Raw genomic sequence first — 24,581 nt, forward strand, 5'->3', positions numbered from 1 at the left:
TTAATGAATTTAATTTTGTTTAATATATAGGCTTCGATTCAAATAAATTATGTGCAATCAAATTAATACATAAAAAAAGTTTAATTTTAACATACCTACCATATTTTTCTATAGTCAGGCTGCGAAAAGTTTAATATTATTATTTCACTTGGTAACATTTTAGTCACCACGCGATTTCGTGAATCTCTTGAAATTCTCTGACTTTCTGGGAAGAATAATTTGGATTCACGAAATTATTTTAACAAAAATACAGTCACAATGTACGGTCAACAACCTATTTTAGTGCTCAGTAAGTATTCAGTGCATATCTAGGTAATTTTACATATAAATGACACAATTTCATTCAACAGTGATTTATCATTGCAGGCCAAAACACAAAACGTGAGTCCGGCCGGAAGGTTCAACTTGAAAATATAAATGCTGGAAAGGTGAATAAGTGCTATTGATATCAAAAATCGATTATTTTCACATAAAACTTTAGAATCAAGGGGTTAAACCTTAAATTTTATGTTTATTTTAGACGATAGCCGACGTTATTCGAACATGCCTCGGGCCTCAGGCTATGTTGAAAATGTTGATGGACCCGATGGGAGGCATCGTCATGACCAACGACGGCAACGCTATCCTCCGTGAGATCACTGTGCAGCACCCTGCGGCTAAATCCATGATTGAAATCGCCAGAACACAAGACGAAGAGGTTAGAAATTTTCATCATCTGAGTAATGACAGTTTATGACTGTGCTATTGTTCTTCAGTCAAACCATGCCCAGTTGTGTATATTTAGTAGTGATAAATACGGTTATCACTCAAACATCACTTATGTCTCGTATTAAATAAATAATATTACTTGTAAATTTTATTATACAGATTTTTTTGAGGGAGCTTGTTCCTACATTTTTATTCAAATTGGATCTGTAAATAATAATATGTACATAGTCAGATAAAGGTAAATCTATTTTTTAAGATTTACCAGTAGTAGGCATAATTTGCTAAAGATTATATGAATTTTAACTACATAAATGGTTTACTCTCCGCCCACACAGAAAATAGTCCAGTGAAACATTGACAAAGCTTCTTTTAATGCTGGTTGCACACAGCTCTTGGATATACTTTATTTTACTTTATGTACAGTGAACATTGGTTCATCAATGCAAATGCAACTGGATTTTTATGAGTTTTAAAATATTTTTTTTCCTTTTTCTGATATCCTGTATCCTTACTGCTTTATAACGCAAAAATATTAGCAGTCATTGAATAACTAAACTAAAATTTCCACAACTTAAAATACTTTTTTTAGGTTGGTGATGGAACAACATCAGTAATAGTTCTGGCCGGTGAGATGCTGGCCGTCGCCGAGCCCTTCCTAGCACAGAACATCCACCCCACAGTGATCATCAGAGAGTACAGACAGGCACTAGAGGATGCCGTCAAACTGCTGCAGGACAAAATCTCTGTCCCCATTGACATGAACGACAGGGACAAGTTGAAGGATGTTGTAAGTATTAATTCATGTTCTCACAGATATTTTTCTATGTTAAAATCCTATATACCTAATTCCTTTGATGATAGTTTATATCATTATCACTGTGCTAAAGGTTGCTGAAATCCATTCAGTTGTTTTGATGTGAAATGTAACAAACTCAATTACTAATATTAAATACAAAATTTGTTAGTATGGATGTTGGTATGTTTGTTACTCTTTCATTAAGTAACAATTAAAATGAAATTTGGTACACTGATAGCTTATAACACAAATTAACACATAGCATACTTTTTGCATTGGGAAAAGTTTTCATGCAGATGAAGTTCAGATCAAGCACTGAAAGTAAATTACTGATTTTTAATTTTAGTTATATTTTTTTTTGTATCTGGTCAAAATGTAATGTTTGTTAACAGATCCGTTCATGTGTGGGCACAAAGTACATTGGTCGCTGGGCTGATCTTGCTGTAGACATTGCTCTGGATGCTGTCAACACTGTCACAATCAACGACAACGGCAGAGTTGAGGTTGACATCAAAAAGTAAGTATAACAGAAACACTAATTTATAAATTTCATTGTCCCAGTATTAGTTATAATTAGATCTGTACCAAACCACAACTGAACCATAATATTACAAGTCCTCCTATTACCAGATGAGTCCCTATGTGGTTTTTTATTCCATTATTGTTCATTTTAGTCTAGTTATCTGCCTACTTGGTTCTTTTTGCATGATATCTTTTGTGTCAGGCTATTAGACAGATGGTTCTCTCAGCCATAAAACAACACTTAACCATCTATTATCTTCCAGTTACGCCAAAGTAGAGAAGATCCCTGGCGGTACGATTGAGGAGTCGAAGGTGTTGAACGGCGTGATGTTTAACAAGGACGTGACTCACGCCAAGATGAGGCGCTACATCGAGAACCCGCGCATCATTCTGCTCGACTGCCCCCTCGAGTACAAGAAGGGAGAGAGCCAGACCAACATTGAGATTCTTGGAGAACAGGTGAAACCTTTATACTAACAAACATAAAATCGCGCCTAATTCCAATCTATACTTATTTTTAAAGATGAAGAGTTTGTTTGTTTGAACGCGCTAGCCCATTTATCGAGGAAAGCTATAGGCTATATATCATCAAGCTACGACCAATAGGAGCAGAGTACCAATAAAAAATGTTACAAAAACGGGGACAATTTTGACCCATTCTATCTTATGTGACGCAAGCGAAGTTGCGCGGGTCATCTAGTTAGAAAGAAAACAAAAAAAGGCACTACCTCTACAGAAATTAATGTAGCCCTGCTAATAGTTTTACAAGAGTTTACATATTGAATATCCGGTCTCAAATTCAGAGAGATAGAATAATAATAATCACTAACTATAAGAGGAGATAAGAATTGTTGATAACAGATTTGTTGCAAGAAGGTCACCTATCTTAGACCAAAACCCAGTTAATACTTCTATTTTATTTGAACAGTTCCTAATACATTGATGAACAGTTTTCAAGCAGAACAATTATTATGGTACACAGCAATCAGTTTAAGTTTTTGCTTCAGATTTTGGTAAACATTGTTTGCACTGAAATGTAAAATCATCGCGGTGCTTATGTGAGAAGCTCAATTTGTACCGAGGCATCAAAACATCTTATTTTACTTTACTATTTTGTTTGTTAGGACTTCACCCGCCTGCTCCAACTGGAAGAGGAGCACGTTCAGCGCCAGTGTGATGAGATCATTGCCCTGAAGCCCGACATCGTGTTCACTGAGAAGGGAGTCTCTGACCTCGCGCAACACTACCTCGTTAAAGCCGGCATCACAGCTATTCGCAGGTAACATAGTTAACTTGATTTTAAAGATGTAGTACTAAAAATTATGCAAACGTATTTAATCCATCCTCAATCTCTAAGTGCTAACTTTCTGTAAGCGGTATAGAGTTTTTTAAATATAAAATACATACAATAAAATAAATAACACATACCAAAATAAAACTCAAGACAAAATCAACGCACTTTTTGAAAATAAAAGATCTTGAACAACTCCAATTTTGTTCAACCTGCGTATTGAGCGTAGCATATTTAGTGCAGCGCCATCTACCGTCACAATTCAAAACTACTGACAACACAACCTTGTTCCAAACCATTTTGGAACAAGGATGCGACCACCAAATTATAATACTCAACCCCTTTTCCTTGTTCACAGACTTCGCAAGACCGACAACAACCGTCTAGCTCGTGCATGTGGCGCCACCATCGTGAACCGTACTGAGGAACTGAAGGAATCTGACGTTGGTACTGGAGCCGGCAAGTTCGAAGTTAAGAAGATCGGCGATGAGTACTTCACTTTTGTTACTGAGTGCAAGAACCCTAAGGTAAAGTTTCGTTTTATATTACTTTAGTAACTTGTTATATAATAACAATCTTCTGTCTAAGATGTTTTGTTTCGTTTGTCTCATAAAAATTGCCTAAATTATTACGATAACATTTTGTTACTTTTTTTTTTACGGACAAACTTATAAATAGCTTTTTACGGATAAAACATATTTAGAATATATTTCTCAGATTCGATAATGACCTACTAAATAAATTGATATTTTTTAATACATGTCATGTTTGTGCTATTTCAGGCGTGTACAATTCTATTGCGTGGTGCCTCAAAGGACATCCTAAATGAGATCGAAAGGAATCTTCAGGATGCCCTTCACGTTGCTAAGAATTTGGTAAGTTTAATATCTTTATGAAATTAATTATTTGTTACATTAACCACTAGTCATTAGTCATTGCTGTTTTTAGCGGAGAGAAGTCTTGGCTTTCCAAAGATTCTTATAACAGGTAGTTTTCGTATCCACAATCAACAAGTTTAAAGTCAGTATAGTAGTAATCAAAAATTATATAAATACTACAGTTTCTGAACAAGGTTTCCTTATCAAATGTCATGTATATAATGGTAATAGGTCATATATATAATGTTATATTTTATTTTCACAGGTGCTGAACCCTCGTCTGGTAGCTGGTGGTGGTGCTGTTGAGATGGCAGTCTCTCAAGCTCTGACGGCCAACGCTGCTCACAACACTCCTTACCGCGCGGTCGCACAGGCGTTAGGTAAATATAATAATATTGACTTATCTTAATGAAACCTCATCTCGTTATGAGTTGTTTTGAAGGTTTGATTACTAGTCCTATTTTTATAGTTATGTGCTCTCTTTGATACTGTATAGAGTCATACTTAAAATGGATGTTTTAAGTTGTAAGGAAAATTAACAATCTTCAGCCCGAGGTAGTTACGTAAATGTTGCTGCGTATTGGGTAGTTGGTATAATAATCAGTGATATTACAGTCGCTGGCACAATACTTGATTCGCAACACTAGACTGGACAAAATGTAAACATTATTGAAATAATACTTAACACTATTTCTGTTCCCCGCAGAGATCATCCCCCGCACGCTGGCCCAGAACTGCGGCGCCAACACCATCCGCACGCTCACGGCGCTGCGGGCGCGCCACGCGGCGGGCGGCGCGGGCACGGCCGGCATCGACGGGGAGAGCGGAGAGATCGTCGACATGGCCGTCAAGGGCATCTGGGAACCACTCGCCGTCAAGTTGCAGGTACGTGCAGCGAGATTTTATACATTATTGATACCTCCCTTATATCTGTCCTTTTCACCGATGCCTGATTGAAGGTAGCTTTCTACAAAGTAACTTTTCAAGAGCCTAAAATAAAATAAAAGTGTATTATGATCGTAACTATACATAATACACGAGTTGAGTTAAGTAATGGACGAACTTACCACGAACATAATATAGTACAATTTTGATGTCTTTGCTAGCTTAAGCACTGCTACAAACAAGCAAGACCGACGGCACATTTGTTCCTAACATTCGAGCGATCGAGTAAGAGTAGATCACTAACTTTCCTCTCGTTGGATACTTGTTAAAATCCCAATAACTATTGCCTCTTACTATATACTTTTTATTTTTAGGTGTACAAAACGGCAGTAGAGACAGCAATCCTCCTCCTCCGAATCGACGACATCGTCTCTGGCTCGAAGAAGCGCGGCGGCAACGAGCCCGCGGCGCCCGCGCAGATGGCCAACATGCAGGAATAACGCTAGCTAACTAATTACATTTAATTTACAAATACTCTGGAACAACATCAATACTGTACGACCAAATATCACAATTAGTATCTTATAAATTGGTTATAATGAGTTTAAACACAAGGTTTTTAACACATCATTACTATCAGTATAGATAGGTGTGTAATAAATCAATGTTACAAATTCAGGGCTTTAAGTATCAGGAGGGTAAATGTTGATAATAAAATAAAACATGACATTCTTTCACATCTCCTGTAAGGTTATGAATTGTAGAAAAAGTTACAACGATTCATGTCGGATTCATGTTTGAATACTCGCAGTCTAATAAGTTGACAAATTTAGTCATATTTTATGGATCACTCCATATCATTGTACTAGGACATTAATGTTAGGTCGCTAGTGAAATATTGTTACTTATTTGCGAGTTACACGGAAAAGTATTGATGTTGTTCTAGAATTTAAAGCGTATTAAAACTACTAGCATAGTCTTTTGAGAGTGAAGGGTACTCTCGCTCACGATATGTGTTTAGATAGCTTCGCATAATCTAGTGCTAACGGTCGCCTTATTTATAGTTCCATCACTATAAAATAACTATATTATTACGTATTTTTCTTGTTATTTATCATATGTTTCGTCTAATACACACGGAGTGCATTTAAGTTCATTAATTGCTATTTTAAAACTGAACAATAATAGTATTAAAAATTTTATATATCTAAATGATTTGTTTTATTGATTTTTATGTTAAATTCCACGACACATAATACAACTCGTTCCCGCCAAAAACACCGCTGTATATTATTTTATGATGCTATTAATGGTTAATTCCGAACATTAGGCGGCATTTTCCTTATTTCTACATAATATGTAGAAATAAGGAAAATGCCGCCTATTATGCCATATTATGGGCAAGTTGAAGCTAATATTTTGGAAACTGTGTGTAAAACCTATACTGCATGCTTTGTTCAAGAATTGGAAAACTGTCAACGTTAGATATCGGGTACAAGGTAATCGTTGAACCATCGAAGCAGTAAATCTAATAAACAATTTAAAACATTCCGAGGTTGATAATAATTTAAATATTAACTATTATGTTGATACTTCCTACTTGTTTTACCAAAAGTTAGATAATCGGCGTGTAATCACAGATCGCCGCGGTGCTCCCAGCTCAGACAGGCGACACGCTCCGCGTACACATTGTTCCATGGTATTTAAAATATATACAGTTATTTGTATGCGTTTCCACTGGGGACGAGACTATACGACATAGTATTTTAAATGGTTCAAATTTCGCAATAAAATTGAGTCACTAGCTAATACGGGGTATGAGAAATGCATTACCAAGTTCTAATGTATTTCTCAAGAAACAAAAGTTGACGAATTAAGAACCTCCTCCTTTTTTAGAAGTCGGATAATTCAGGTCATACTTTAGTATCAGTCAGTCATATTTTAGTAATCAGTTATCCTTTTAGGGTAACCAATCACCCTATGATGTCATTATTAATCATCATCCTTACACACGTTTGGCAAACGATACAGTTATAAGTAGTTCCCACAATACATTTGAAAAGTTCACAAAATTTTCCCGAACATCGATCGTAACTGCTTTCACAGTTTACAATGGAAACGTGTTTCAATTGTGAGGGCAAACAATAAACTCGGGCTGCGTGACCGCTCATCGCCAAACTTTATTTGTCATTACACTGTTGAGCCCCGCGCTGCATGCTGACTGACCACACTGGGATTATGATAAGGTAAGTTGACAATATATTTAGTTTTATTAATTGACTATTTTGGGAGTTCAAAAAATAGGGTCCTTATTTATACTTTTTGCCTAAAAAATGTTTAGTGCTGATTATTGCAAATTCAGAATTAGTTTTTCTAAACTGCTTTATTGATGCAACCGAGCTGTTTGATTTTTGGTAATATTTTTTTCTATCAAAATTTATCTATTTAACATCAAGCAGCCATGCAATTTGATAAAATATTGGCTATGTCTAGGAAAAGGCTTGTAAGGGCAATATGTGATGAAAATCAAAAATATTTTTGGAGGGAAACTACTATCTTTCACAAAACTGTAAATCTTTTTACCTTGTTCTTTCCCGCCTATTAGTGACTACAACAAACCGTAGCTTTTGTTACATAATTGCAGCGACGAAGTTAACAGTCTTTTCGAATTTAAGTTACATTTTCATGTCTTTGGGACTGTTTACAAAAGTGTTGATTGTGTTCTGAATATCTACGTGAATATTCTCATATCTTGGATGTTCCGCGTTGTGGAAAAGTCTCATATTCATTTATAAACAATCGTATAAGACAGGTTTCTTATAAAATAGAAGTCCTGTTTCTTTGTTAATGTGATTAATTTTAAAGTTTTCAAAACTAGATATGGAAAATCATTGGCATCATTTTCTCCGTGAATTTTGCTCTAAAATAACTACGAAGAACGGTTTAAATTTATGATGTAACTACATATCTAATATTATGATGTAACTACGTGCAATACGATAGAAACGTCGGGTAAGCAATTAAAGTACCTTTAATTTTCAATCGCGTTTAAGACCCGTTGCTTCTACGAGTGTCCTGAAATTAAAAACATTATTCCGATTTACGATAGATCGTAGGTTATGTACCTAAGCACATATCTAGGGTTAAATAGAACAGTTAGGTTAAATTAGATTACTAATGCCCGATTTCACCCCTCCTTAATATCTATCAGATAGCTTCTCTTCTTCTATTTTTCATACATTTGCTGTCACTTTATTTAGTAGATAGGTTATCTGACACTTAAATTAAAACTGTGAAACTGGCTCTAAATATAAAAGAATAACCAATGAGTACCTAATTATATGGGAACAATAACCAGACGTTGTGCATTATTGTGGAATAATAAGTACACGTGGCTATTTTTTTATCTGAAAGCACGTTATCTTGTTCAAGATCGTATTCATATCTTGATTCTTTAGAAAAACCTAATAGTTGCTAATCTTTTAATTTGTCTTTGTAAGCATTATTTACCAATCATTCTTGAAATAAAATTTACTCACATTGCAAAAGGAAAGAACGAGATCCCTTAAACGTTAGATTTACTTTTAAACTATTTAACTTCTATCTCTGCAACACTAAATAATTATTGTAGAAAAGAGTGCCTTCGCATCTGTTTGGTCGCGCTAAATTATTAAACTACTGAAAAGAATTTCATGCAATTTCATCAGAAGGGCAAAATAAGATGATGCTGGTTTGGTGTATTCGTTAATGATTTGATAATACCCATGTTTTAAAGATATAATTTTATTTTTACGTACGATTAACGTGCTTGTAAGCAATGTAGATAGTCACAAATGTAAGAGCAAGACTAGCGATGCTTTTCAGTTATGAAAACCGCCTGAAAATGATGAAAATTTGCGCTGCTACTAAAATAAAATTTGTTTTTAGCTGAGACTAGTATTACGTAGAATAGATTCTATATTTCAGCTAGTTTTAGGACAGCTTACTAAAGAACACATTTCCAATTGCAGTAAACTTCCGGAAAATCCGAAAACCGTTTAACATTTCCCACCGCGACAGTTGAACAATGCAAGGGCTGACAGACCTTTAACTGGGTCATTTCTTCAATAGCTAGGTCTAACGGTGATCGATACAATTAACAATCAGCATATGAACCGGAACGTCACACGCCACTGATCCTTATCTCGTGGGATCCCCGAGGACCATTGTTGGTCAACAATTGTAATTTTCTTTAGTTGTGTTGGGAATCTGAATATGGGAGTGCTTGTTGATTATGATAGATTTCGCAATGTTTATTTGGGTGGTTCTAGTTTATAGGTACATTCGATGTCTGATTGACAGTAATTTGGGTAAATTTTTCTATCAGTAAGGTCAATTGGGTAACTTTGAATCATTTGGGTATTGTACACAAAAAAAAACTAAAATAAATCTTTATCAATTGTGTTGGTTTCATATGAAAAAATAATCGAAACTAGTTCAAATTCCCACATTTAATGTTACCCAAATGATTCAAAGTTACCCAGGTTGACTGTAAGGGATTCAGAGACAATTAGATTACAAACTAATAGAACATTAATCTATCTTAGTTCATTAAAACTACTTATAAACGGTTTAAGTATTACAGTTGTCTATAAATTTAAATGTATGGAGATTTCCACCACTTTTATAAGACTTTTTGGATTGGATAATATGAGTCATTTGGTCTGATGATAGTCTTGGCTTGACACATTGTAATGTAGGGCCGATTTCGTACTCATATTTTATGCCATTAGCTACCTAACAGTGATAGGTATAGCGATTTAATTATGACTGTGGTGTAACTCATTTGGTAGAGAAATGTTCCTCGGGTTGATTTTTTTCTTTTTCTTCTAAATGGTAAAGTTTGTTAAGACTTGATTGAAGGTTTTGATCGTTCTTTGTTTACATTTTAAATCACGATTGGTAATACTGTACGCCGACTCAATTTGTATTTATAATCTGCTACTATGATAAATCACTAATAATGGTATTTATGTCAAAATTTCCCACTTTTCATTACCACACACCGTGTTAGATTAAAACGAGGTTGCATACCACAATGGATCATTTCCGTTCAAATATGTTTATAAAATGTTTCAAATATATGTTTAAGGTCAAACTTATTTCATGACACTATAAACTATAGTAGGTACCTATCTAGAGTATAATGTATATCTTTATGTGAATTTAGGTGTTGCGTGATTGTACAATGTTCATCATTAAACTGACAATAGTTTGGTCCATTTTTTTGTCCTTGGCTTGAAATGATAGCTATAATTACATGTCGATGTACATGAACATCGAATGTACACATATCACGGTTTTTCACCCTTCACCATATTTCGTAATTGCTTTATAAATAATTAGGTAAATAACTCAGAAAGTGATAACGATAATTATACCTAGGAATTGTTAAGGTCTGTACACATATATGTCTTCAATTCATCATAAGTTGAAAAATTCCTGATCAGTAGGTATTCATCATCAGGGTAGAAATTGCTTCCAAAGTTTTGTTTGCAGGATCCTTCTGAAATTCATTTTATGGAAAACTGTAAAGCAATTGACAACGTTTTAAAACGACAACTTTTGAGATTGTTCCTTCTGCTAAAAGGAATATCAGAGTTTGGGAGTTTTGTGTCCATTTACTAATTTCAACTCAGACCAATCACTAGTATTTTGGTTTTATGATTTGAGTTTTTGCATTAATTCGCGACATATGAGTCAATTTTAATGCAAAAGTTAGTAGTCCTGGAAAAAGGTAGTCTGAATTTGATTTAAGTACCTCAATGTTGATAAAATATACCTATCCAGGTGAACTTATCATGCAAAGGTAGGTGGCATCTAGTTAGGGCCACTGGTTCAGCCCGCGCGGTGATCGCAGGCACCAAACAGATAAGGTTCACGCTCTACCGCGCTGGCTTCCGTCGATTTCATCAGCTTCCGTCCTCCGGTCACTGTACCCGACCAATTTTACTACATTTCATATCATTTTTGTACTTCGTCATTGCTGTTTTATTTGTCTGAATCGAGAGAAAAGTATGACGTGGGGAAGAGTGTCAAGATCTGCAAGAATAAAGGGAAAATAGGTGTAGTAGTAAAATAATGATTAGTATTTTCATTGAGTTGGTTGATGTAAAATGTCTTTATTTTGACAAACACATGTTATTACGTGTCTCTCCAGGATCGAACAGGAAAATATGATCTGTATCAACGTTTCAGGATGCTTATTTGTGGTTGAAATTCAACTAAGTAACTAATATAAAAACTAACTAACTAACTATAATAATACTTAATGTCGAGTGATCTGATTGTATCTAAAGGAAGATGCTTAAGGTTAAAATTTCTTGATTCCCAGACTAAAAAGAAATATAAGAGAAGCCTATAATAATAATTCGTAACTGTTAATTTCCAGGTCGTCTATCGGCAACAAAGATGTGGCATACAAAAGCGGTTCTGTTGTGGTGTGGAGTACTGTTCCACCTCGGACTGTGTGAGCAAGTGCAGCATGACTTCCAAGAACATAGCGAAGTTAATGAACATGTAAGTGGACTGCGTCTCTTAGTATTTTATGTAGTTCAAGATGTGTCAAATGACATTTGGCAGTAGTCGTGACCTGAAATCTCTGATTTGTATAATACGTATCTAGGTGAAATTTAGCTCTTTTGTCCTAAAAACAAGACAGGAATTACCAGAAATTCGAATATTAATGATTTTAAAGTACAATGATCAAACTTGGATCTAATTACGCTGTTTAATGATATCTATGATCTGATAGGATCCAGGCAACGGAATAGAACTTGAAACAAAAATATAAGCAATACACTGGTCTTGAATGAGTATAGTGCTGATTGCATAATACGCAAATATGCACTGAAAGCTCTATCAATCCGTCTCCCACAAAAATCAGCAAATCTGAACACAAATCCTTAAAATAGGTATCATAAATATTCACAAATTAATAGCTAGATCTATTAAAAGCTAAAAGAAAACGGATGAAAGTATTAATTGACACGAATGTTAAAATGTTATCGCGGAGATTATCAGCAGTAAACAGCACGATCTAACGTTTTAGTTTATAGCAAGTCTTGTTTCTATCAATCGCGACCGCATAATCTAAGCTTGTTTGATAAACACTGGGAATATATACTTTCTTGCTGGACGATACGAGGCCGATGTATCGGCGGATGTAAAAATTTCAAAATTGTAGGTATTTCATCAGCTAGATCGCAAGTTAGATTTCTAAATCGCTGTGTTAATATTATGTCCATTGTTAAAAGTTTGGACGGTGTTTTTGTCGCCTACTTTTTGCAGTACAGGAATAGGAAAAGTATTTTTTTCATCGGTATACAATTTATAACTTTATTATTACAAAGATAATGCCAGACAAATCTAAGACGGCAGAACACAACTCTTTATACAACTTTTTGTACGAACTCCCGAAAGATTAGCTGTCGTAGGCGTCAGCGCTTCTGAAAAGTCTTTTGTTAATAATGAGTCAGTATCTATGCTGAGTAGAACGAACTAGACAGGTCACAAGTGTTTACACCCACCGTTTACTGAATCTCACCTGCCTTCAACACCACTGTTTTCAAACAACCCACTATTTTCGACAATTAATCTGTCTGTTCTTTGAAAAATCCTTGGAATGTCCGCCGCTAAACTAAATTATTCTCCAGTCGTAGGTGTTTTAAACAAACTGCGAAGATAAATTCCAATTAGACACGAATGCAGCTTAATATTCTAGTTTGTGTTACAAGTGAAACTACACAGGATATAATTAAAAATCAAGATAAAATGAATATTTAAATAGTTGCTAATTGCTGTACCTCATTTAATCTAGACAATTTAATTTCATAATATCAACTCACAAGTAACATTTAACGTATGTATTTTTACAGGTCAACATAGAATCAGATTCGGTGCGAGGTCGTCGCGGCGTGATCGAAGAAGAGAAGTTCTACAACATCCATACTCATCAACAGAACTCAAATCTGAACCAACCTTGGATACCAGGGCCTTTGCCACCAGAAGATGACCCGACTACCAAGATATCAATCACTAATGAAGTTAAGGAACACTTGCCTTTATACCAAACTACTGAAAGAGTGACTGACAAGCCGACAGGTCGAGGTGCAAGGGCTTCTAATGAGAACTGGATCAAATTACCCATTCCAGGTCGTGATGAGCTACAAAGAGACCAGATCCAAAGAGATCAGAGAGACCACAGAGATGACATACTAACACCTCCACAGCCTTCAGGAGATTTGATCAACTCTCGAATGCCGCGAGTCAACTTCGTCACTCAGAACAAAGCATTAGACGCGTCAGAATCCCGTAACGACAAAGAATCTGTTCAACGAGCGACAAGAAACGATGAAATAAGAACCGAATTTGTCAGACCAGATGAAGATAGAGCTAAATATAAGCCAGTATTCCCAAGACAAGCTGTGTACAACCAAATAGCTCCCGATGAATCAAGGAGATACTTCTACGATGATAGGTATTACCCAGTTCCAGATGATTTGTACAGACGAGATCCTTACTACGACATGGTTGACCGAAGGCGGTACTACCCTTACGGCCCTAGAGTCGACAGATACGATGACAACTATGATAACTACGTACCTCGAAAGCCTAAAAGAATCATCTACTACGCCCATCTACCAGAAGTTGTTCGAACTCCACCCAGCGTGGACTTGAGGTACAGATATTCTGTTGATCCTTACAGGCGTTTTGATGATGACGTATATGCGAGGAACGGAAGGTACGACTACAGATTTAGAAGCAGATACCCGTACGCTCCTCTTAGAAAAGATGACAGAAACTACAGAGACTTGGCCGGCGCTGGAACTGTCGTCAAGGATAAGAAAATAGAAGACAAGGTCACCCCTACACCAATTTTACCACAGAAGGAAGATAAGTTCAAAACTCCGATCAATGCGAACAGAAATCTTATCAACAGTCACCAGTACCACGAGAGCGCTGACACCTACAATGAACCTCTTGCACACAAAGCTTTTCAAGATGTAGTGAGACACGACGATACATACTTCAAGTACGATGAACCACTGTTCCAGGGAGCAGTCGACGATCATTATCAAAGAAAATATTAACCCATGGACTGAATCAGCGTTTCTGGCTCGTTTCTCAAACAAACCCTGAAAAATAGCCATAAACGCATTCATACCGTGTGTAGACTAACATTTTGAGAGCATTTATCGATCTAGTATTTATTTTTAGAACTGTAATGCAAATGAAAGATTTTACAAACTTTGTTGTGTCTCGCTAATAAACGTAATAACTGATGGGCGTGTTTTAATTACGCGGGCGGAGTAAGCGACAAATTGTACAAGCAATAAATCGAGCATTTAATTTAAAACAAGCCGAGGGTGAAGATGAATTTCATTAAGAATTAATTAATGTCATTCTTAAAGCGTTTTTGTTTTTCCACGGCGTATAAAAACCATCTGTCGGGGATGTCGGGTGCGACGCGTTTTCTTGAGGTAATTAAGCAATAAATTTTGTGGCCGGAGCATCGCGAGGTGGGGGCCAATTACAGTAGTTAAGAAAATGGATGTTCACCACTCGAGACGCGTACAAAACCGACGTGCCTAATTAAAACGAGGGCTTACGAAAAATCCTACGACGTGACAGCTTGTAATCAAGGGGATAGATTTTTTATATTATTTTTTGTGTGCGCCTATCTTTCGCGGATTAGTGTGGCAGCGATAAATTACGGGTAATTATATGTCTTGTCGGGGGTTTAAACGACGGCTTGGTTACGAAAGCTGGCCATTTTGCATAAATCATTTTACATAGATTTTGTTGTTGATATATAATTCGACTTTCGAGGTCACAGTGGCGTTTTAAAGAAAACTTTAATGTCCTCCCTTTTATTTATCTATACTTACTTAATATTATAAAGCTGAAGAGTTGGTTTGTTTGATTGTTTGTTTATTTGTTTGTTTGAACGCGCTAATCTCAGGAACTACTGGTCCGATTCGAAAAATTCTTTCAGTGTTAGATAGTCCATTTATCGAGGAAGGCTATAGGCTATTCATCATTACGCTACGACCAATAAGGGCAGAGTAGCAATAAAAAATGTTACAAAAACGGGGAAAATGTTGACCTATTCTCTCTTATGTGACGCAAGCGAAGTTGCGCGAGTCAGCTAGTATTAACTAAAATGAAGAAAACTGACATAAGATAAGACAAGTTATAGTAGAGATGACACTGATAGCAGCTTTATCAAGTCTGTATAAGAGTCAGTTAACTTAAAATTCGAATTTCAACATAATTTTTATACAATTTGCTTACACAAAAAATAAGAAGGTATAGTGTTTTTTCGTAAAATTAGGAGTAACAAACCCTCTTTTGATTATTATCAAAGAAACAGTAAACAAAATAATATTGACTGTAGCGAGGACAAAAATCCGTTAGATATAATATTTAGTAAACAAACTGCAAGTCTGTGTGTGGCCACAATCGGCCCTTGATGACTTGAATTATTTATACAGGGTCGTCGCGTTGATGTGACCATGCTATGAACTACGAGAGTGGATATACCTTTAATATTTCTAATAATTGCCAGAACTTAATTATTGTGTATGTGTTTGAACTATTTTTTATTTTGTGGTTCTTCGTATTAGTCTTCTTCAATTGTAGTTACAAACATTGAACTTCTCTTATTCTAACTAGTCTTATGTATGAAAAATTATCGATAATAACGAGTAAAAGCATATTGTTTTCAATCTCCTTCAAATTATAAATGAAAGATAGCAAATAAATAATATATGAAATTAAATTGGAACGGAGATTGTAATTATGTGGAAATGAAGAAACTTGATTGTCAATAAGACATTATTATTTCCAATAGCGTTAATACAAACCGTTGTTTGAATTTTTCCAATCCTTCAACGATATTTTTCTTATCAAATAACAACCCCTTAAATTAATTGATAAGTGGATTAATGGAGCTAATAAGTTACATCAATTAAAAATTGTCCTTCTTACTTCCCAACTCATATCCTCCCTTAACTTAAGGGTTGTGACAGATGGCGGGTTGCACAAACAGCAGCGATGTCCCGAGGCCATATTCATTATCTACCACGAAGTACAACCGACCTTACCTCAATCTTAAGCTGCATTATTGTATTTGGCTAATTGGACCTTGTAGTGGATAAAGGGTTCAAATAATTTGTATTTGTATTGAAAATTGTATTATTATTACATTTGAGTGGTTGTTAAAGCTTTATACTTTAATAAACTCTATTGTGTATTTTATTTATTAGTAGCTAGTTAGCTAAATTAAGCATGTTTTTTACGTTTTCTTAACTTATTCGAGTTCTATGCTATTTACTTTGGTATAATACAATAACGAAATGTAATCGTTTAGTTTTCGATCTGGCCCTCAACTCTGTTCATTGACAAAAGTGCAGTCTTAAATTAAATACTTCTTTCGGTAAAACTGTAATTCGTGCACCCTATTTTTGACTCAAAAATATCAACAGTACATTCATAGCAGTATAGTCTAAGATATTTACTCAATAAGACACTCCATGGACGACAATCAAGAACCTAATTCACAACTAAGAATTAATTAAATAACACAGCGACATTACACAAACTAAAATGATTACCCAACAAGTTAAACAAGTTGGTGTAACTATATTAAGTCAAATTAACCCTAAACACGTAACATATCATAATATTAACCCTCTAAGACTAAACAATCTGTAGTTCGGTCGCACAGACCGGAGCGACCGGGGTAAGAGACGGTCGAGGAGACCTTGTGAAGGGTTGCCAAACCTAAAGTACCTATCTTTACTATTATATAAATTACTAGCTTTTACCCACGACTGCCACCTAAATTTTCCCATGGGAATGCGTCATTTTCCCGGGATAAAGTAGCCTATGTCCATTCTCGGTTATTGAAATATCTCCATACCAAATTTCATGCAAATTAGTTCAGTAGTTTAGACGTGATTGAGTAACAGACAGACAGACAGAGTTACTTTCGCATTTATAATATTAAGTATGGATGTAAATAGATGAAATTGTATTAAATAAGTTATTCTGACGAATTCAGTAGAGAGCTACAATTATTGAGTTGTTCGTTGTGGCTAGATATAGAAATCAAACAATCGGTTATGAAACAAAGTATTTGATAAAAGATTTAGGTATCACTGTTTTACCCGCAACAAAAATAATAACGCAAAGGTTCTTAATATTTATGAAAAAAAACTTTTGAAAAGGCTTATTTCTCATTTTTTGCTTCTTATCATAACTTTTATAAAGTTACCAATGAAATGCATGTTTAGGTGGATACCTTTATTATTTTTATTAGGCTGATGATCATTCCTTCACTTATGTTTCTAGCGTTCGAAAAAAAAAAAATTCTAATTCAGCAGAAATCCCGAAAAAGGGGTTACATTCAATATCTTATGCATGGAAATGTTCATATTTATGAAACTGTTTACGATCCCTGTTACAAGGCAAGTAGCAGTGAAGGGTTAGCGACATCACGACATTCAAACTATTAACATGTCAATAACAATTTACAGAATTGCTTTTATGTTGAGCTTGATATGACGCCCGCGGCCAAGGGGTTATTGCAGGGCTGGTAAACATTTGAAAACGTTTCCAAGTAGTGGGTTTACTTATATGAAATTACTAAGATTATGCCGAACATGTCTTCGGTATTTAACACCTTTTGGTATATAAATTATACTGACACTGACATTTAAAGATGAGAAAGTTATTTTAGTGTTCTTTATTGATTTTTTTTTATCTATAAAAGGTTAAAATAAATAAATAAGTATAATGGATAAAAGAGATGTCTTATTTGGTTATTTTATAAAAATAATGTTATGTTTCTACAAATGTTGTATCGTAGGAGTTGATCTGCACTCGTCATCCATGTAGCATCGCACTATTATTTCGGTTTATCTCGATGCGATTAATTGATGCTACTAATTATATTATTACTGCTTGCATCTACTAGTAGTACTAGTCATCGATTTCTGTTTGCAGACAGATAACCTTTAATATCTCTTAAGGCAAAATAATCACGAATACATACTAATTAAACATTAGTTGATTTCGAAAATTATTGCGTATTTGTAGAACATGGTAAGATGTAATAAAGATAAGGTAACGCGTAGTATTATTGACCCCTACAATAATTTTCCCTTCGAACTTTCTTACAAAATACAATCACTAAAATCAAAAACGGGTATAAATTAAACTCCAACATTTTATATCATTAAAAATATTCACAAAAACAAACATTGCCAACCCTATCAAGTCAAACGGTCCCAAAGTTAAGGGTTGTAGTACCCCGGGACGACACGGGACTGGCCGGGAAATTGATAATTTTCACTGAGCTTAACAACGTGCTCATTATTTATTCATACACAAGATATGATCCCTGACCGGTATAAATATTAATTAGCCATTGTCCTAGCGTGTCCCGTCACTAAAATTAATACGGGATAAGGTTGAAATAGTTAGGGATTAAGATAGACTTGGTCTATTTACTTAATTAGTTTGGGGAATTGTGTATCTTTAGGCTGGTTAGTTTAAGGGATGATTAGAATTAAGCGGTTTTGACTTTGTTATAGTCAGACGAAGTGGGTATTGTTATGTTGTTCAATATGATTTATGGAGTATGGTTTTGGGCTCTACATTAATGTTTGGCTTTATCTGTTCAGTAATCTATATTAATAAACTCTCTCTGAAGTTAAGATTCGCTTGCCGAGGTTCTTCAGTGGATGGGTGACCTTATTATACATTTCACGTTACTGCGTGCTTCGGTAGGCACGTTAACTAGTGGATTCCGGCTGTTATTTTCAAAGACAGACGGTTGTTAACAGTGATCAGAAAATGGAAACTCTGAAAACCAGTCGTACTGTAGGGTATCGTGTTATAAGTTACATAGGTATGTTTGGAGAAGACCTATTTTTGCTTAGAAATGAAAATTTTTGCTCCATCCAATTTTATATGAAACTCTTAAAAACCGATGCTTTTCACTACCTACCAAATTAAACACTCAGTCTTTTATGCAAAGGCTTTCAACAATGACGTCACTGGCATGTCTCATAACCTAAATACGCTGGACATTACAAAGCATGCTCGCAATGTGAAGCTGTACCTGTCATCAGAGACAGAGCCTCTTCTTAGAACTAACTTAAATATCGGCGCTGTTAGCCTTAAGTTTCTAATAAAGTGTCACATAAACTTGTGTGACTCACTTGTAGTAGGGTTCGCAGGCTTTGATGCAAGCTTTTTAAAGTTGTAGATTTAATTCTATGTGTTTGACATCTATTTAGTATTTAGTTTCTACTTTCTACGTATTTTTTTAGTCGTCTATTTGATATTGACAATATCCTTTGTTAAAGTATTTTGTGTTTTATAGTGTTTAGAAAAAATAAGGCAAAAAAATGTGGTTTAAACTTGAATCTAAATAGTAAATTAAGGAGTTAGGTATGGTAATCTAAATAGGTGACTTTGAATGAAAATAGTGCCTGCAATTTTGAAAGCGTTTGCACTAGGCACAAAGATGCGAAACCTGTAAAATTTGTTTGAAAATATTTTATGTGTATCAGTTCTTTAAATACATATCTTCAAAATAACGTATACTTTACTATTGCTGATTTGTAAAGTTATTTAAAGCCTTTAAATAAATATCGTGATGACCCTACAGCAAGTTCTTATCCGGTTCTAAGAACGCTAACATTGTCGCATTGTCGCGCATAATATTCGCTTAATTTATCCAGTGACGAGCTTTTATTGCTCCCCTTATTAATATTTGTGTTTTATTACCTACCTGTGTTAATAAACTTAAGATATATCGATTTCGAGACGGCGAAACTGGTGCGGATATTCGGCGCCGGTTCGTTTGTTTATTTTTGGAGTATTTTTTAATTTTTACTTGGTAAAATGTGTGTGACTGAGTGGGAATGAATATTAAATGCAGTTTTGTACTGAGCACAATTTATTTAGAACCGTATATTTACTGTAGCGTTATCTTAACAATAGATAATTTAACTCTTTTTTTACTTACTATATTTTTGTAAGGTTTTTGGCAATTTCAAGGACGCAATAAATCTTTGTAATTTTAACTCTTCATATCGAAGCATTGCCGGAAAATCGTAAAAAAAATTGTTAATGAGTAATAAGACTAGTAAGTAATAGTCAAGTTGTGTCTGAGCTTTCGAGTGTGACGTTTTCAATAAGTTTTTGTTTCAGAATTTTGCGATTCTTAATATTTTATATCTAGTTATGTCATAAATACATAAAGCTCAAACATCTTTAACACTTATCGCGATCACCAAAATCGATCGCAAAGAAAGCAAACCGACACGAATGTTGCTCTACTCGGTTTTCCGTGTCGCGGCCGTCGCTTGCGATGTCGTTGCGATATCGCTGATATTGTCGATACGGCTGATGTACGCGGCCGGCAGCAGGCGGCGCGACAAAGGCGCGCGCCATTAACTGATATGACATGACTATAAAGTAACCTCACCGTGGGACGATGACGGGAACAGTGCACACAAGTGGCTCTACTTCGCGATTTAATCTAAATAAATTTCTGCTGACTGCCTCCGTGGCGCATTCCGATTTAGGTCACCACTGCACTTCCATTGCGTCGGGAGGTCGTGGGTTCGATTCCCACACGGGACAATTATTTGTGCGATTCACAAATATTTTTTTTCGGGTCTGGTTGTACTTTGTGTCCGTTGTTTGTATGTTTGTAAAAGTCCCCGTGACACAAGGGCAATTCTTAGTGCGGGAGTTGTCTTTTAAAAACGAAAACAAATAAATAAAAATGAATCACGGAAATGTACACGCATAGCTATTGAACAACTTACCTAAATTGGAGAATTCTTTTTTTATTATGTTTGTTACTGTCGGGACAAGGTTTGTGTGGGATCGATGGGATCAAATTCCTACGGGAATAGAATCAACGGGATGAAATCGTACTATACCTGGACGAAATCGGGCCAGTCCGCTAGTTTATGTATAAATATCAAAAATCATTGGAGAGCTCACGGTCATTTGATTCCAAACTAAGCAGAGCTTGTACTATGGTGACCAAATAACTTCTAAACACGTACTTATATAGATAAATTGTCAACCATGGTCAGAACACAAAGATTTGTCCCGAGTGGGATTTGAAACCACCACGGCGAGGTGACCACTTTAACCACTGCGCCAAACGTGCAGTTAGGTTAAATTGTTAGTGTTTGTAGCGTGCCTGCTGTGTATTAGCTCTCGCCTTGAAGATATTTAGTCAAGGCAAATGTTGTTATTGTAATTGATATGCTCTATTTGCTGTTTCAGTTTTTAATGCTAATTGTTCAGTGTGTAATCTATCAGTTACTCGATTCTTATTGTTTTACAGAGTTTAATTACATTTCTATAGAGTTATTATTTTAAAATTATTAAATCCTCTCGGATGTATAAACAGGCCGGGATTCATTTATATTACAATCAGTGTCTAATATAAAAAGTCGGACTCTTGATTTTTTATTTATTCATTATCCAAAAGGTTCTTACCTAATGCGATAATGAATCGTATAGTCACCTATGAAGCCGCCTTGGTTCATTCATAGGTGATTTAACTTATCAAAATATGTTATTAGTAGTTATAATAATATAATCAATTACTTTTTAATAGAGCATCTATCCCACCGAAACACTTGCGCCACAATATTTTGCACCGTACACACATTACGAACGATCATTTCACATTATATTACGCTCGCGATGTGTTGGACGCGTTTTTGCGTGAACCGGGTATTGAACCGGTGTCGATGAGGCCCACTAACCATAAATACGTGTCGTGCCAACACGGCTGGCCACTCATAACGTATCAATTGTTTTTACGATACCCATTTTTTATATTTATGGGAACATTTGCGCGTCAAATGATTTTATCAATATTTCGACTATTTTTTTCTCTGCGAATCGATTTTACTGACAATGGTTATGATATTATATCTTGGATGTTTCACTGTAATAAATGTTTTTTTTGTATGTGTTAATTGTTAACATTACCCTTTTACAGGTTCAGACTAAAAGGTTATAATCCTAAGTTATATGAGCTATTCAAAATATAAAATGCTGAAGGAACACATTTTACGGATTACTGTTACTCTGAAAGTCCTTAAATCATATTATTATGTGCTCACAAATAAGAAGTGTCGTACTTAATTTCTAACCGAACCGTTTAGGATCAAAAGCTACAAGCCAAAATATACAATATTTTCCATAAGACTTTTATTCTCTAGTTATTTTTTTCTTACGATAACTCGCTATCAAATGGTACTAATTGCTAGAAATTTAAAAAGCATTACAATATTTTTTTTTGCTAAGACAATTTTTGCCATCGAATCGCTTCGCTTCCGCTTCTGTAAAGTAAACTTAAACGTATTTTTGATATATAATTCCGATAATATTCTGATTTAAGCTGTGTGTCTCAAGTATCATCTAAGATAGTCTATTTATAACAGTTATCTGTTGATAGTGCGTAGCAATAACTCGTGAGATAATGTTGGGTTCGATTGCTGAGTCGTGCTAAACGGTAGTTGCTGTTGTGCTACTTCATAACTGAATACGCTTTCAAATGCCGTCTGATATTGGCAAATGAATTAAAATTATGTCTCACATTCAGAAGACAAAAAATAAAAGTCTTTGTGGATTTATAACGTAATAAGTACCTAATACCAAAACTAAAAGCACACAAACTAATTTGAAAAAATAAGACATCAAAATGTACAAAAAATTAATTGATAACTGAGTACTTCTTTTAAAATTAAAACTTTTGTGGGGATTTGAAAATGAAACATTTTTAGAACCGAATAGTCAGCTTCAACATGACAAGATTTTTCATATTAATAAACATAAAAAATACATTTTTATTTCTCTACTTTCATTTTCTTAAAGATTTTGTCATAAAAATGATGCTTTCTTTAAACCCAAAAACACCTATTCTAAAAAGAGATCTCTATCAACGGCAGATAAAAATAAACATTTTCACTCCGTCAGAGTTTAATAAGGCAATTGCTACATTTATATTCGTGAATGTCAAGATAAATTATACATAGCCAATATCTCCATTGAATACGTAGCATTATGTATCGTAAACAGCGTGGCCTCTTCTTAATGCGTACACAACATTGTAATGGAAGTAAGTAATCTTAAACTACATGCCTTTAGTAATATAGACGCGAAAGTTTCAACTCAATAAAATTGTCGAAGAGGTTTCTTTTATATGTCTGTTTTTAAAGAAACTAAAGTGATGGTATAAATTATGATTAGGGCATGTGTATTGATTGATTGTGAATTGATTGATTGATGATTCATACATATGTACCTATGAATATTTTTGCATGTAATACAACAGAAGATCCTGAAACTTAACTTTATAAAGAAATTGAAATTTATTAAGTGGAACTTCGGTAATCTATTAAGTGAAGGTTTTGGTATTTTTTGCAACGTTCATTATTCGTTTTACTTTAACAGAAAGAAGGAATGGTGCAAAATCTATGATTATACAGAATATTATAATCATTGACTGATTCCACTGAATTTTAGCTTTCAGTGGTTTAGAATTTCGTAGTCATCCACGCACTACTTTACTTACAATCAACATCTTTACATTCAAATTAAATAGCAAACTAATTTCTTAACCAAATAGCCGATAATAAATCAAAGAATTTTATCCTAAACTTTCACAAATACAAGTTTCGTTCAGTAGCCAGGTGTGGAAGAAGTTTGTGTGATGTAAGACTCCCTGAAGGATCGTGCGTCATGTATCTGATCTATATTCTAAGGACGGGCTCGTGTTTGAACCGCGCTGTTTATAGGTTATTGGTTGTAATATAGTAGGTTTGAAGATGGTATTGGTGTAAGCGACGAAGACGTGGTGTAACGACATTTTTACATTAAGTTCTGTCTGGTTTATAGTTATTTCCTGACAACTGTAGTCTCTATTTCCTATGCTTGGTAGCTGGTTTATTATCTGGTAGATTTTTGTAAATAGTATTCTACAAAATCAGTGTTTGAATGTCAAATGAAAGTTTCGAGTGAAAGAAATCGTGATCTTGATCGCATTAATTCCTGCTTGAAATCCAAGAAGCGTTTTTGATTCCCGAATTCAAAAAAGTTCGTATTTTGTCATATCGCAAATTGTTAGGTACTATTTAAATTCACTTTTAAGAGGAATATGAGACGAAAGTAGATATAAACTTTCAAATTTAACTCAAGTGTAAAAATAGTAGTCAATCACAAGTCCAATTGTGCCATTTATCGCACTTTACCGATGAAAAATGACTTATTTGTCAATTACTTTTCACGAAAACTAGGGGTCAATATCCAAAATAGACCCTTGCAATCCAAAATAATCCATATAACTGAGGCAGCAAGTGCAAATTTTGCGTAAATCACATTCAGAAAGAATTGACAACGTTAATAGTAA

The 24,581-nt window shown here is 34.8% G+C and overlaps 2 protein-coding genes across 2 annotated transcripts; both read left to right on the forward strand.

Moving 5' to 3' along the window:
* Positions 1–156: 156 nt before the first annotated feature.
* On the forward strand, positions 157–6,292 carry CCT3 (chaperonin containing TCP1 subunit 3). The gene is made up of 12 exons (XM_076123323.1): positions 157–289; positions 367–428; positions 521–697; positions 1,298–1,495; positions 1,897–2,021; positions 2,290–2,485; positions 3,151–3,305; positions 3,676–3,844; positions 4,100–4,192; positions 4,461–4,575; positions 4,902–5,080; positions 5,455–6,292. Exons 1-12 carry the CDS (start codon positions 259–261, stop codon positions 5,578–5,580), a joined length of 1,626 nt encoding a protein of 541 aa, XP_075979438.1. The 5' UTR covers positions 157–258; the 3' UTR covers positions 5,581–6,292.
* Positions 6,293–7,196: 904 nt separating this feature from the next.
* On the forward strand, positions 7,197–14,403 carry LOC142978968 (uncharacterized). The gene is made up of 3 exons (XM_076123626.1): positions 7,197–7,326; positions 11,511–11,638; positions 12,997–14,403. Exons 2-3 carry the CDS (start codon positions 11,531–11,533, stop codon positions 14,209–14,211), a joined length of 1,323 nt encoding a protein of 440 aa, XP_075979741.1. The 5' UTR covers positions 7,197–7,326; positions 11,511–11,530; the 3' UTR covers positions 14,212–14,403.
* Positions 14,404–24,581: the final 10,178 nt, after the last annotated feature.

The sequence above is a fragment of the Anticarsia gemmatalis genome, chromosome 15 (assembly GCF_050436995.1).
Source record: "Anticarsia gemmatalis isolate Benzon Research Colony breed Stoneville strain chromosome 15, ilAntGemm2 primary, whole genome shotgun sequence".
NCBI classification, from domain to species: Eukaryota; Metazoa; Arthropoda; class Insecta; order Lepidoptera; family Erebidae; genus Anticarsia; species Anticarsia gemmatalis.

Excerpts from the sequence above, each read along its gene's own strand:
- CCT3 (XM_076123323.1), top strand. The coding sequence starts at position 259 with ATGTACGGTCAACAACCTATTTTAGTGCTCA. Across the intron at positions 4,193-4,460 it reads TTCACGTTGCTAAGAATTTG|GTGCTGAACCCTCGTCTGGT; the intron begins GTAAGTTTAATA and ends TTATTTTCACAG. Across the intron at positions 4,576-4,901 it reads CGCGGTCGCACAGGCGTTAG|AGATCATCCCCCGCACGCTG; the intron begins GTAAATATAATA and ends TGTTCCCCGCAG.
- LOC142978968 (XM_076123626.1), top strand. The coding sequence starts at position 11,531 with ATGTGGCATACAAAAGCGGTTCTGTTGTGGTGTGGAGTACTGTTCCAC. Across the intron at positions 11,639-12,996 it reads ATAGCGAAGTTAATGAACAT|GTCAACATAGAATCAGATTC; the intron begins GTAAGTGGACTG and ends GTATTTTTACAG.